Genomic DNA, 15,927 nt, shown 5'->3' with positions numbered 1-15,927 from the left:
AGAAAAATGCTTTTAAAAGTAAAAAAAAAGTTGGCCATGCCCACCCAGTCACATTACCCCCCACCAAGCCACGCCCACAGAACCAGTAGTAACAAATTTTACATTTCACCACTGCAAAATATGTATAATTTAATAAAAATGTATCTTATAAGAACCATTCAGAATCTTTCATATCAACCATAATGTGTCAGGTTTATTATATCAAAACAAGTATATAGATTTCTCACAGTTTCATTCTTATTATTTCCACAGGTTTTCAAAATATTACACATCGGACACAGTCTCCTGTATCAGCACCAATATTAGGTGATTAAGATAGTCATTATTTTTTATAAACATTCTGTGCTTACTTTCACAACTTATTTCTGCCAGACTTTCAGTCTAAGTGGATACAATAGCTAAACCAATTGTTATTAGCTTGTACTGCATTTGGAATACAAGCAAATGAGCTGTATGAAAAAGAAATTTAAAGTATGTAGTTAAGCTTTTCAGTCATTGGTAGTGCCAACTTTGTTGGTAACAATAGTCCTTTATTTTGTTAGCATTATCACAACTTGAATGATATCAAAATTTTGTTTTGGGATTCTACTATATCCATAAAGTAAGTAAAGAGGTAGTGGGTTTCAAATTTTTTTACTACCGGTTCTGTGGGTGTGGCTTGGTGGGCACGGCTTGGTGGGTGTGGCAGGGGAAGGATACTTAAAATCTCCATTCCCTCCCCAATCCAGGGGAAGGTTACTGCAGAATCCCCATTTCCTCCCAATCAGCTTGGAGGCAGAAAATAGAGGGAGGCGGGGCCAGTCAGAATTTTTACTACTGGTTCTCCGAACTACTCAAAATTTTCAGTACCGGTTCTCCAGAACTGGCAGAACCTGCTGAAGTAAAGGAATTTTAAAAAGCTGATGTATTGTAATTACATAACATCTCTCTGGGATGGTAAAGGATGGCTATTATTGGCAGTTATTGAAAAATAAACACATAATTTTCTATACTTATAAGATGAAGCTATAATCCTTTTCCTACCTCTACTCCGCCAGTTGACTCTTTCTACTACTGAAACTAATCTCTACATGATTGGAATCTTGGAAACTAAATGATTAACTGCTTCATTTATCTGTATTGTATGTGTAGTGCACCTTATTATTGCAAAACAGAAACCTCCATCTTCCTCAAGTTTGGATATATTTGAAAAACCAAAACTAAGTGTAGGTAAGTAGAAAACTTTGGGTGAATAGAATTTTTCTCTCATTCACATAGAAGTGCCATATGTTTAACCATGCTCATGATGTGAAATGGTAGACAAGCTGTTGGATGTATACTCAGCTATGAAAAGGCCTGATTACTTACATGATGTGCTTCAGAAACTAATTCAATTGTTTCCTATCATTATATTTAGGAAATCAGTGTAGACTTTAAGAAAAAACTAACAGTCATGAATGGGAATGTACAGAAAATTTTGATATGGTTATGTGTGACAGTTTATTTGGCCTACAATACTGCTCTCAAATAACTATAATTTTGTTTAGATATATTATTTATTTGATGTTTAGTTCATTTACTATGGATATTGTTATCCTGGGCAGACTCAGCAATATGTAGCATAATAAATAAACAATTTCAACCAGAGCATAGATGGTAGTGCTGAATGGAGTTAGTTATCATTTGTCTTTCTATTTTCTATTATGTACACAAAAGAAAATGTTTCCTGTGATAGATATATTTGGAAAAAAACATAGGTTTTCATAAAAGATTTAAACACAGTGTAATTTTTTTAAAGCTTGTATCAGAAAATTTATGTAGAAAAATCTCTGAAAGTATATAAAATAAAATTATTGCCTGGGAAATTTGCATTTAATATAATAGATTTTCAGGCAATATGGTGTAAGCGTTTATATTAAGGAAAGTTGAAAATAAAGATACATGCACTTTTATTTAGATTGAACATATGGTAAATCAAAATATAGCTTTAGTAATTTAAGCAGTAAACTAAATCAAAGTATACTGATTCAGACAGCTTGACTACAAGTGATGAACATTATTTGCATATATAGGCGATATATCTTTCCTTTTAAATTAAGAAGTGCATTCTTGTTTTATGCAGTTAAGAACAAAACTCAAAAATGGGTCCCAGAATCAAAGACAACAGAAGTAAAAGAAATCACCCCACAATCCCAGACTGGTGATTATTTTGTTCTTTCTTTCTATATAGTAATTTGAACTTTTAATTATTTACATTGAGCTAAAATTACCTTTCATTACCGGTAATCACATCACATATTATTTGGAAAAATATATTGAGAGACATACATTTTTATTGCTCATTTATTCAGTGACTTCCAGAGAACCATTGAATACACATTAATGTGTTTGTGTAGTTTTGTGAAGTTTTAATTCAGGAAGAAGCAGTTAAAGATGTATGAGAAGAGAACCAGCTGTTCACTTCTCATTCTGTGGAGAGAAGAAGGTTTCCTCAAGTTGGCAAGAAATGCAATGGGTGGTGATGAACATTTTTTTTTCCTGATTATCCATAGAAAGATCATTCCATGGGACTGGAGATCTGACAGCAGGAAGGCAAACTCTTTTCTTCTTTCCAATAAATCTGTCTTCCTCCCCATGAATTAGACAGTGCAGCATACAATCCATGGATGGAAGACTATTTTTGTCCATTAGTGTTAGAGAAGTCTGCTGGACATATGTCAAAAATAGTATTCATCCAGTCCCATTGATCAGGCATTACTGAGTCTGTAGGGTACTTTAGGCATTGATGCGTTACTTTCAGTTTCTTTAACCAGTAGGTGGAGATCATGTGTGGGCCAAGTGCTATCCAGCTCTTCATGCTCCTTACTCACTGTTGGGTACCTGCTATTATGAGTTATGATATTGTGGTTCTGGGAAATTAGTATGGTTTGTTCTCATGTCCTATAGCCACTTTGCACTAATGTTGTTTGCCTTCTCTTTCTCCCATATGTTCTTACAATACTTGTTCATATAGTAACTGGATAATATGGTAGATAATATGTCCACTTTTGACGCAGGATATCAGGGTTTGAATCCCAGATGATATTTACCTTGCCAGTAGTAGTACTGGGGCAAAGACTTCCTAATGTATTACCTCCCTAGCTCAAATATAAGAGTAACACAAACTAGGATATCATAGTTTGTTTGTATTGTATTAGAAACTAATACAATAAGAGGAATTAGAAACTAATAAGAGAAGGTGATGATATGTGAGCTACTGGAACAAACATAGATGAATGAGAGAAAAGTATCTGGAATCTACTACAACAGTAAACCTAAACAGCTGTACATACTCAGTTCCAAAAATGAATTTAGAGCCTAAAATCAAGGCAACTCTGAGAGGTTAGACAGCTGGTGGAATTTACAGATGGGTTTGAAGATTTAGGGTAAGACTCAGCTAATGAAAAAACGCAAGGATCTGACTCCTTCTGAAGCGTTATATGATAAATCACTCAGATGAAATACAAGGTTGAGGGATTTGTAACTCATTTGATTACTTCTTACAGGTAATTGTAAGATTACAACCTAGGAATGACCGTAGTCAGACAATTCCCCTTGAGTACGTATTCTTTCAGAATCTGACTGGACATTTATATGAGATCAAGCTCACTTCAGACCCAATTCCAGTAAATTTTGCATTGGAAAAAATAAAGATGCCATTTGAACAACTATCTTTTCTAATGCAAATTCCTGGTTCACAATGGGGTTGTAAGACAGACCCTAACTATCAACTCTGGGCCAAATATCAGTCTGCTGTTGAATCTCTCTCTCCCTCCCTCTCTCTCTGTCTGTCCCTCCATCCATCCCTCCATCTTCATACAGCTATGGCTGAACAAGATTTGGAAAGGAGTAAACCTACAGCTCCTGGCATCTCAAAAGATTCTGCAGTCAATCAAGGTAACATATTCTTTCCATGCTTTATTTTGCTGTTTCGAATTACAAATTAACATGTACTGGACTGAAACAGTGCCACAATGATGAACTGTTCCCCCCCCCCCCCCCAGGCTATGAGGTGCTATATCATCAATGAATTTCTAATAAAAGCATGGGCCAACTTTTTGAATAATTGTGAGATTGTGCCCCAAATAGTTGTGTAGATAGGGTCATAGTAATGGCAAGTAAAAACAGCACATTGTATAACAGTATTCAGTTTTAATTTGTGAAATTTTATGCACAGAACTGCGAGTGTTATGTTGACAGAAAGTAAGGAAAGGTTTTTCAATCAGATTCACTTCATATAAGCTGGAAGTATAGTTCATGGCCAATAATTCTATTGGCTCTAAATTCTGGGACCTGAAGTTCTGTCATATCTGAAAAACATCTGGTTGTGAATGGCTAATGAAAAATAATAGTTTTTATAAAAATGGCCTTAACTTTTTTTAAAGCTCTGGAAATGAAATGAAGTCTTCAAAGCCCAGAAATGGATCATGTAATAAGCTTATGAATATTTTACAATTATTGAAGTATAGTTCAAATGATTTTAAAGACTGCTAATCAAAGCCCCTCCCAGGGTAGTGAAGAAAAAGAGTTTTGGGGAGTGAATGATAGAGACTTATTCCCTGTCAATGAGTTATGAATATAGATATAATATGCATATTAAGTGAATCTGCTTATACCAAAAAAGTTTTTTAACAAAAGTTTACCTTTCTCTGTTTAAACAATAACAAAGTGACTGTTCCCTTTCTTCAGAAATTTAAAGAATAAAAAGAGAAAAGCAACAGCACTTTTGAACTAGAAAAGAATTGATGATAGTAGCAGGTGAAATAGATTTCCCAAGACTAATGAGATTTCACTATTTTTGAAGAACAAAAAGATAATAAGGAAAGCCATCTTTAACCGAGGGGTATGTTAATACTTCCCAGTAGTGCAATGTTTGTTTATTGAAAAGTAAGTAAGTATTTATTCAAAGGGACTTATTTCTCAAGAAAACATATTTCCTGTGTCTTTTCCAGGAATATTTCAACAGTAAGATTTTGAAAAATATTCTGTCATCAAATATTTCTTTATTAATTGCTCACTGAAATATTTCCATTTCCTTTATTAACTGCAACACAGCTTTTGGAGCAATGAAATGAAAACACAAAATAGTATCTGGTGAAACCTGCTTTGTTTGAAGTATGACATATATTTGATCACACTGTGTAAAGAAAAGGTGTTATTTCCTTTTATTTATTTATTTATTTATTTAATTTATTTATTTGTCAAGCATATATAAGATAACAGGTAAAAGTATAAACATAATTGGAATACATGAAAAGAGTAAGTAAAAAGAAATATTAGGACAGGGACGGTAGGCCCTCTGGTGCACTTATGCACCATATTTTATTTTTTTTATTTTTTTTTATTTTATTATTTATATTATTTTATTATTTCTTTTAGCTCACACTGAAAGTGAATTAGAATCTTCAAAACCTAGCAAAGCTCCTATGAGTGAAATGCCACTTGTCACATTGGGTAAATACTTAGTTTACACATTGCAAAGCTACTGAATAGTGCTACTAATAGATATAGTACAAACATGATATTTAACTCAATTAAATACCTTGCATTAATGTATCTTTTGATTTTTTTTTATTGCCAAGTCTTTTTTTTTATTCCTAGAAATTACATAGATAAAATTTCCCTCCATGACAATCTATTTCTTTTAGCAGTACATTAATCACCATTGTAACTGAGTCCATCTATCTTGTTGTCATCCTCTTCTTTTTTTTCTTTCACCTTTCCCAGAATTAAAGCCTTTCCTGGAGAGCTAGATCTTCAAATAATGTGTCGGAAGTAAAATATTTTGAGCCTGATCACTTGTGTTTTGAGATTCCATGGTCTTTGCCATTATTATCAGCTTTGATTTTGTGAAGCTGTCTTCAGTACACTATACATCCCCTGGAATTCATGTTTCATGATAACTTTAAAAAAAAAATTAACTAAAAGTACCACCATGAAGATTAACGTATCTTGGAATTGAATCTTTTGCAGTATTTACTACTAATAATATTAGTACTTCATTTATCTCACTTAAAGAAAAATTCTTGGTTTTCCCAAGCTACCTTTGCTATTAAACGAACAGTGTACAATATTGTGGCTTTAAGAATGCCATTGAAAAACCACTAGCAGAATTTACTCTTGTTTTCTATTTATGGTAATTTTAATCATCACAATCAATTCCAGTTTGATTATAAAAAGGAATGGCTTTGTTTTCGTAAAGGAATGGCCACGATCCAAAAGACATTAAACATGCTTAATCTTACTGAAATAAATCTTCATCATGATGAATCACTCTGTTGGACTGCAGTCAATATCTTTTTCAATTGCATTTTAATAAAACAAAATGATACAACTCTCAAAATAAAAGCTTTTACAAGCTGATGATGACAAGCGACAGGGTCTTTTACATATTTGTAAATTCACATATTTGTTTTTATTAGCCATCTTTTTGGAGTGGCATTGGCCATTGGCCTAACCATACACATTGTCCTCTCTTGCATCCTGTACAGATGCTTAGACAGGCAATCCTCAACTTACAATCATTCGTACAATGAATGTTCAAAGTTACAGTGGCACTATACAAAGGGACTTACAGTATGACCTATGCCTAAAGTTAGGGAATTACAGTGTCCCTCAATGGTTGGGACAGATAGGTGGGTGAGGGAGTTGTAGGCAGTTGTTCACTTTACTGAAGCTCAGAGCTGAGACACATCAAGCCTGGAATGGTTTGGATTGGGGTGGATACTTACTTAACAAGTATAATTCTTGGTTAAAAATGGCAACTGGGACTGCCAGGATTGCAGTCACTAAGCAAGACGCAATCGCATGAGATCTTGCTTTACAACAACATCACTTAGCAATGGAAAGTCTGGTCCTAATTGTGGACATAAGTCTGTTTCCCTCAGTCTGATTTAGTAAAAATGTTTATACCCTTAATATGTAAGCAGAGAATGTGTAAAATATAAGATTATGTCCACTATATTATAACATTAAATTATAAGTATTTTTCAAGATTTGTGAAATCATACAGTGGCTTTTCTTGTTTTATTTTTGTTTTTTTAATATTTAGATCTGCACAAGTTTCTAGGACTTCCAAAAGCAAGACCATCTCCTATGCCTCAAATGCCAACAGAACCATCAGGTAAGCATGATTTCTTTTCAATATTATTTTAATTATATTTTTGCTTTAAAATTCTTCAGAAAGGATTAGCATTCTTGAATTATTTTAGTCCTAAAACACCATCTTGATAACATTTAAAGTTTTTCTTTAGTCTTAATGATAGATTTCTAGTCTTTATATTATAAATTCTTCAATTAGCATTAAATCATGTCCCTGAAGGCTTACTGTAGAATAGCCATGATTTTTTTAATATAAATTATTTGTGCCAATGTTTACTTTAAAAAGAAATACAATTTCTTTTATTTTAGTTTCAAAGAAAACTGAGCCAGTTCCTTTAGAACCCAAAACGGCTGTTCCAAAGTCTATACAGACAAAAGCAGGTAATTATTTTTCTCCAATATTACATTTGAATAATGCAGTTTATAAATAAAGCTGTTTTGTATATGTTCAAACAATATTTAGCTAAAGGCACTTCCATTATGATGACTATTTCTGATTCAGCTTCAGTATAGCTAAAATCACAGTAAAACCCCTTTATTTTCAGTGTTTAAGATTGGAAAGTTTAAAGACTATTGTGGATCATTTTCAAATTGTCTCTAAATAATTGCAGAGTAAAAAACAAAAATGCCCGCTCATCAGGTACGGAAATGAAATATATTCCTAAATAAAACAAAACTATCCTATCTGATCCCAAGACAGTATTCAGTGTACATGCATGCACAAATATACCTTGTCTTTGTAATTGGGTTAGATGGATTTCTCCTTGTGTTTTGTTAATCAAGCCGTAATGGCAAAGTTCACACACATAATACTAAATCATAATGGGAGGCTCTCTGCATCATGCTGAGACAAAAGCACTATTCACATTATGGTTTATTTTTTTGCATGAAGCACAAAACTCGTATTTAGGTTTAAGCAGCAGGAAGTTGGAGCTGGAAAGAAAGAAAAATTAAAATCTTTTCTGGTCTTCTTAGAGAAAGTCTTTTTGGGGAAGGTATTTGTGACTGAATGTATCAGAAAGGATTAAGACATTGTGTAGTGGATTTTTTTTTAAGAGAGTGTGTTGTAATTTGTTAAATGAATTTTAATAATATATTCATTCTATTAGAAATGGGCCTCCTCTAAAAGGATCAGAGCTGTGATGTTAGTTTTGAACAACATGAATATTAAACTAAAAAAAGTACTTTCTTTCCTGCATAAGCAGCAACTTCAGAAAGGTCAATTTTTATGAGAGCATTGACAGAGACAGGATGTTTTAAAAGATAAAATATGATCATATGAAATATGAAACATCAGATAAAATATGTTTCAGATACTTTCAGCTGAACAATATTGTCAAAGATAAAAATTTTATTCGACAAGGATCTCTAGTTAACTTAGGATAGTTAACCATAAGGCTATTTTTATTGGATAAAAACATTTTAAAATTTGTCATCATAGATTTAAAGGTGTTTTTTTTAATTTTAATTTTCCTTAACTGCTTTTGATCCATTAATGAATTGATATTACAAAGTAAGATTTTACTACTTGGCTTGATACTTATTTCAAATAAATTTTCTTGGGAGACTTCAATAAATATGTCCAAACAACATATTTAAGTGTTTTAGTTGTTATAAAAAATTGTTTTTTCTATAGGAAGCAATCTGGGTGGCCTACTAATTATGAATTTAAAGTTTCTGTAAAAGACCTCTTTGTTAAAATGGGTATTATATTTTATCAGCACACAAATAGTTCTGAATGTATAATCTGAATCTATCTGTAAATAGGATAAATGCAATTGCTTCAGCCAAAAACTATGATTCATGCAATTTTCCTAATAAAAACTCTTAGGTTATGTCCTTTCTGTTGGCAAAAAACCATTTCTTCAAGTTAGCATGTTTGTAAACGGACTTTAAATTTCATTAGCAACATAAATCAAATATGTTTTGTGCATACATCAGAAAGTGTTTTTAGTTCTTTTTTTTTAAAGATTTCCTTATTTTTGACACTTTTTTCTCCAAATATAAGTGTTGTTGTTATTGTTATTGTTGTTGTTGGTCACACAGTTAGCCAGGTATTTAGACTGGATTTGGCTGTCACAAAATTAAGATTTTTGTGGAATTTTAATCCCCATTATGAGTTATAAATTAATGCTTAGAGCATGTGATAGTAACATGCTGGAAATGCATCAGGCAGGTCTAAATGTTTTTTACATTTTGTAGTAAAGTGTTCTCATAAGGTTAGTATCCTTTGGGGAAGGTAGATTTCCAGAAACTGTTGTTAGGGAAATTTAAACCAATGACAGATGACAAAAGGTAAAGATTATGATAGTAGATGAAATGTGATCCTTATGGAAAGTTGGCTCAGAAGGAATAGGGACATTTTGTTTAATCTATTCATCCGGAGATTAAATTTATTGTTATTTTGTTATATTGCCCTGCTATTTACTGTCCTTACCAAGCTACTATTGTAGTAATTTTACAAGGGAACTGAATATATAATTTCTTTCCTTGGCCACCTAGCAAAGGAATGGTATTTATTTGTTTGCTGTGTTTTCATCAACTTTGTTGTTTTGTATCTGGGCCTGGAATTGTTTGAGGCCAGAGGTCTGCTTAAGGTTTTTAATTCATGACAAAGGTGACAACAGAAGGAATCCTTATAGAATATAGAATTTATCTCCCATCCAGAAGGCTGATGGATTAATTATTTTAATAACAAAAAAAATATATTCCATTTGTGAGAAATAAGAGGGACAAAAATATACATAGGAAACATATGAATCATAGTGCTTGAAGGATCTTGGAAGTCTACTATTTATTTATTTATTTATTTATTATTTAAATTTGTATACCGCCCTTCTCCCGAAGGACTCAGGGCGGTGCACAGCCAAAATTAAAATACATACAATACAAAATTTAAAATAATTTAAAAGCAGAATTAAATCGAATTGGCTTCCCAAAATATTAAAACCCATTACCCTTAAAATAACCCATTAAAATTTTAAGCCATTACTAGCCTAATGCCCTGTCCAATGAAGGAATCCCTCATACCATCCCAGACAAATGTCTGTCAAATCTTTTCTTGAAAACTTCCACAACTTCAGGAGATAGGCTGTTCCCATGCTTAATGGCTCTCATAGCTTCTTTTGTCAATTCAATTTTCTCAATTTTCTTCTTTTCTCAATTTAGGATCTGAAAAGTATCCACAAATTAGTTCTTGTCTTACCTTCAGGCATTGTAGAGAATAAGCCCCACCTTCTGTCCTTATCTTTGTATCATGCACTTGAATGCATGCCTTTTCTTCTGTAAGCTAAACATATCAAGTTCATTTAACCACTCTTTGTAGGATTTGGTCAAGTCCCTTAACCATCTTTTCTCTCTTGGTAGTCCTTAGCACCATCTTTGCATTGTGGTAACTAGAAATAGCATTCCAGGTGCTTTCTGATCAGTGCATCATAGAGAAGTATTATCGCTAATTTTGACGGAAAACTTTGTTGATGAAGCTCAAAATTTAACTGTTCAGAAATATAATCTATTATTGAGGTAGATGCTGCCTGCCATTTAAATTTTGATAATAAATTAGATAATAAACTCTTACCCAATTTTTTCCTTTAATTTCAAGCACTGAAACCTATTTATAGGGTGTTTTTCTCCTCTGGTTCTAAGCATTAGTTATGCATTCCATTAATACATTACTTCCCACATTGTCCTCAAACTGAACTTTTTAGCTTAGAGATAACAAAGAATGTTTTTGTTCTAGGTGTTTGTTTGTTTTTTGCATGATTTTATAGGTTTTGTATGTATTACTTTTACTTTAAGTATTGATTGCAGTAAGGCCGCCACTGATCCCAAAAACATTTATGTGAAATAGAAAAATCAATTGGAAAAAATGTGAAAATACATACATGGCTTTGGGGTGCATTAATAACTTGACTGGACTACTAAAATTTGGTCAATACATTTTGAGGTTTAGGAAAAAATTGGATTAATTATAGAAATTAATAACAAATTTAGGCAAATTAAAAACTTTCACTATAATTGGGCCAACTACAATAAAAAGGAACACATTTTTTTTCTCAAACGTGAGGACTTAGTTTAATAAGTATATGTTATTTTCCTTAATCTATTAAAAAGCATTGAGCCAAACTATTGATATCCTGCCAGTGATGGGTTTCAACTGGTGTTGCCACCAGTTCGCTTTGCGCACCCACTTTGCACAAGCGCATTGAATTTCAGAACAGCTGAGGCACGGCAATCCGCTCTGCCGCACCTATCAGCTGGCTAAAAATTAACAAATATAGATAGGTATAGCACAGGGGGCAGGAGAGCCTAACTGACAGTCAGAGAGACCGGTTCACTCTCACCTCACCATCTCTGCTACCGGCTCGCCCGAACCGGGGAGAACCAGTAGCAACCCACCACTGTATCCTGCCCTTTTTCTGGCAGAGGTAAGCTCTTAGGCCCAGAAATGACAAATATGGAAACCTAGTACAGAGGATGTAATGTACCAATCACAGCATATCCCTGCAGAGATCATATAATTTGACCACTCAGTATAGGCTGGGTTAGAAGTCAATGAAAAACTATAACTGATTCCCAAAGAAACTTCTTGAATTACATTTCTTAATAGTCAATTACAATCTGATTTTGAAAGTGAAAGAGTTTGTAGTTCAAGGTAAATCAAAAGTTTCACCCAGCACCTCAAACTCCTAGAACATATTCATTGAATTCCAGTCTGTATTTACTGTATTTATGGCTTAATAGTACATATTTCAGTTTTAATACCAGGGCTAAATATGCCAAGTAAGCTGCCTACTTGTTTCTCTCTTTTAATCACTAAAATATGCCATGAGTCAGGGATGGGCAAATATGGCCCCTTTATGACCTGTGGACTTCAACTCCCAGAATTCCTGAGCCAGCTTGGCTGTCTCAGGAATTCTGGATGTTGAAGTCCACAGGTTGTAAAAGGGCCACAGTTGCCCATCCCTGCCATGAGTAACTCATTTAAGTTTTCTTATAATTGTTAAACATATTTGGTTTTATTCTTTAGTTCTCAGTAGAGAGATCTGCTATTCTGCCCCTGAATAACTCTTATTTTTGTTTGTTTGTTTGTTTTTCTACTTGACAAGTAAATAGTGAAAAGCAATTAAGAATCACATTGCTTTGCTGAAATGCATATTATGGGCTAATGCAAATAATTGTATTTTGTAAATGAGAAGAGCTTGTTAGCTGAATGGAAAGATTCCTTGCCTCTTTTTCAAAACTTTTAAAAGTGGTGGTTAGGTTGGAAGATTTGTTGAACTAAAAGCTCTCCCTGATATTTTTCAATTTACAAATCTATTCTGTAGCCGAAGATACTCCAGACTATGCTTTTGAAAACACTGAGAAATAGAAATGTATCAGCTTTAAAGTCTTAGTTGGTAGAAAAAAGAGATTTCCCAAGTATTCTTTGCAATAAATGAAGGAGGTTGCTGTTATTTTTCAAAAGGAAGTTATCCTTTTTTAACTCTCTGCAATAATTGAATTTTTGTAATTCATGCACATAATTGTATTTTGTACTGGTGTTTCTATGAGCAAATGTTTCATTTCTTCATTACAATCCTGTAATTCCATGCCAGTTTATTTGCATGACATAACTTTGGAAGTCATTCTTTACTAGAGATCCTCAGGAAAAAGTGGATGTCCTTGTGTCAGAAATCCTGTAATAGATCCTGCACAGAACAAGGATGGGAGTAGAGGGCCTTTAAAATTCCTTCCAACCCTATGATTAAGTAGAATGGTTAGAAATCTCTAAACTGTAGCATTGATTCTGATAAAAGCTGTAACTAGACCAGCATTTGTTCAAATTCAGCTACATTTTCGTGAACAGAATTCTTACCAGTGTGAAATTTAAACTGAGTGCTTCATTTATAACAACTAATAAATTGGTGGATTAAAAGCAATAACTATTGACTATGAAAATGCTTCATCCTCTATAACCAAAAATATTTTTCCACAGGCAAAACCTTTTTTTTTTAAAGATTGCTTTTCTCTCATCATCTTTTATACATTCATTTTATTCCCTAGCAGTAACAAATGAACCCACTTTGGAATCTTTCCCATCCAAAACATCTAAAACTCTTGACTGGCCAAGGGCAACTCTGGGTAAAGTTTTTTTTTCCTCCACTGGAAATGATTATACTGAGTTTTCTATTTCATCAGAAACATTTTCATTCCATGAGAATTAATTTGTTCGAGAATACCATAGCCATTCCTTCCATACTAACCTTTGTCTATTTTCATCTTTTTAAAGCCTCTAAAAAGCTTTAAAAATTGTGGTGCATAACTGAATTTTAAATTTTAGGTATGCATGAATTTCTTTTTATTATTATTATTAATATTCATCATTTTTATCTAGAACCATCTTCGTGAGTTGACTGCCTACTGATTACTCACTTATTTGGGGAACATTAAGATTTTAATTGTATACTGTAAAATATGCATTACATCTTTATCATCTTCATCAGCTTGTTGGTCCATTTCTAATTGAATTTCTTCATCATTACAAGATCCTTGCATGTACGATTTTATGTGAGATGTTTATAAATCAATCTTGAACAATTTTAAATATATTTAAATATATAAGTTGATGCTCTTTTCAGCACCATCTGAAATCCCATTTATTACATTGAAATGGAAAGTTTCGGCCACCCCAGAAAGATGGCATGACAAACCTGGTAATTAAAAACCTTTAAGCATGCATGTATATTAATTTGTTTATGAATCCCTATAATATGAATTTACATTTTTGCTTCATTGAACGTGAATATGAGCAAAAAGTCATTATATGTACTCTTATAATTAGTATTCTAACTTATAATAATTTTTATTTTCAGGATTTGGGGAATACCAATTATTTTATCTTGATTTTATCTTGTATGTGAAAGGGAACTTTGAGCCATGTTGCATTTTTACATCTTGTACAATCACTTGAAGAAAGCATGCAGGTTTAATCCTTCTTTCTTTTTGTATTTATGTTGAAAAGGAAAAGCATAAATAACAGTTTGGTATTATGCAAACATTCTTGATTGGTTGGCTCTTTGGGTACATTATCAAACCAATGTCTTATAGTATATATTTGTATGTGTGTGTTTGTGTATGAAACTAAAGGTATATATTGGCTGTGTGTAGGTAGATATAGACATATTTGTAAGTGCATGATGATTTTACTTTCTTTTCAGATATTAAAAATAAATAAATAGGATAAATAGGAAATATTTGCTTTCAGCATCATGAATGAATTTTTTTGTGTGTGTGTAGTGTTTGAATTATTTCATTTTTTCTTAGCCTCTACTCTACCATCTGTGAAGCAAAATATACCTAAAACATCTAGGATTACTGAAAAATTAAAAGCATCTCCAGGTAACAAAAATGTATTAATAGGTTATATACTGTAGTTCTAACTATATTTTTCAATAGAACAGAATGTATGTAGCTCAGGGTTATACCTATGGAGTCCTTGGTGATCTCTGACTTTGTATGTTTGCTTGCAGACTTTTCATTACCCAACTAGGTACCAGAATCAGTGTAATCAGTGGGGTTTGTTAGGATTTTCTAGTCAGTGGGGTTTGCTCCTGTTTATATAAAGTAGCTTGCCCTGTCAGTGTTGGTGGGGGTCATTTTCTCCTTGATAATATCTTGATTAGGGTTTCTGCTTGATTGTTTGGTATTAATCCCTGCGTAAATGGCTGTTGGCTGTTGAAGAATATGTGTTCTGGTCTTTTTGTTTCCTTCTTAGCTTTTATTATTGCTTTTGAAAGCTATATACTGTAATTATAATTATAATGATGGCTGATTTGCCTGAATACCAAGGTTCCAAGAATTTCCTAGCATTTTCTTTATTTAGGTTGGTCTAGGATGCACACAATTTTCCAGCTGAAACTATGGTTGTGTCAATTTAAATGCTATGAGATTTTTCCTATGAAAAAATCTCCTTTTCCCAATGGCAAATAATAAAACATAAATACAAAATGATATTTTCAGATAGATTAAACTCCAGTCACATCAATAAAAAGGCCTTGAGAAGCTGTTCTGAGCATCCCTCCCACATGCAATTTTGTGGTAGGAAGAAAGTGAGAGAAAGTGAGAAACCACAGGAGAGCTACAAATAGAAAACCATGACTTCTGGATGATCTTACAAATTCCATGAATGAAACAAGATGATTGTACAATAAAAACCTGAATGCACACAGAAGTGCTATTTATCAACATGAACAGTTGGAACATTTGTTTTTAATTAGCTTTAAATCATATGTGATTTCCATTCTTATTGTCCTAGTTGGCGATCTAGATATTGAAATAATGTATATTATAACATTTATGTTTATCTTTGATACATTTAGATAAAGAACTTAGAGTGACATGTAATAGAATTGCGTGACGATAATACTATCTGCTCAGTTGTGTCTGATTCCCTGCGATTCCATGGGCCACTCTCTTTAATTTTTTTCCAATTGTGTATGGCTTCTTTCACTTGCTTTATGTTCTGGCTGGTATCAGCTTTGATGGAGTTTAGCCATTGTATTTTTGGCAACCTAATTTCCTTTTACCACTGATCATTGGAAGCATAACTGCCTTTTCCAGTGAGTTCAATCGCATGACATGGCTTAAATAAGTAAGGCAGAATTTTATGATTTTTCCATCCAGCAATATGTCTAGTTTTATGTGTTCCAATACTTATTTATTTGTTACCCTTGCTGTCCAAGGAATGTGCAAGAGCCTTCTCCAACACCAGGCCTAAAACGAGTCGATTTTCCTCTTATCTAGTTTTTTCATGGTTCAGTTTTTGCA

The 15,927-nt window shown here is 33.0% G+C and overlaps 1 protein-coding gene across 5 annotated transcripts in view; it reads left to right on the top strand.

The window, feature by feature from the left end:
- Positions 1-15,927, top strand: part of ABI3BP (ABI family member 3 binding protein) — a 155,156-nt gene that overhangs the window by 50,559 nt on the left and 88,670 nt on the right. For 4 of the 5 annotated variants that reach the window (XM_087894851.1, XM_087894850.1, XM_087894849.1 and 1 more), the window contains exons 8-16: positions 253-306; positions 1,132-1,209; positions 2,102-2,179; positions 3,841-3,915; positions 7,070-7,141; positions 7,429-7,500; positions 13,165-13,242; positions 13,740-13,814; positions 14,425-14,499. In XM_087894851.1, the coding sequence (XP_087750977.1) occupies positions 253-306; positions 1,132-1,209; positions 2,102-2,179; positions 3,841-3,915; positions 7,070-7,141; positions 7,429-7,500; positions 13,165-13,242; positions 13,740-13,814; positions 14,425-14,499 (657 nt within the window). The remainder of the gene's footprint in view (positions 1-252; positions 307-1,131; positions 1,210-2,101; positions 2,180-3,840; positions 3,916-7,069; positions 7,142-7,428; positions 7,501-13,164; positions 13,243-13,739; positions 13,815-14,424; positions 14,500-15,927) is intronic. The other variant, XM_087894852.1, reaches the window with a different exon arrangement.

The sequence above is a fragment of the Pantherophis guttatus genome, chromosome 5, assembly GCF_059756535.1.
Source record: "Pantherophis guttatus breed Tessera chromosome 5, ASM5975653v1, whole genome shotgun sequence".
NCBI lineage: Eukaryota > Metazoa > Chordata > Lepidosauria > Squamata > Colubridae > Pantherophis > Pantherophis guttatus.
The sequence above is the reverse complement of the archived record's forward strand: the minus strand, read 5'-3'. Positions and strand labels throughout refer to the sequence as shown.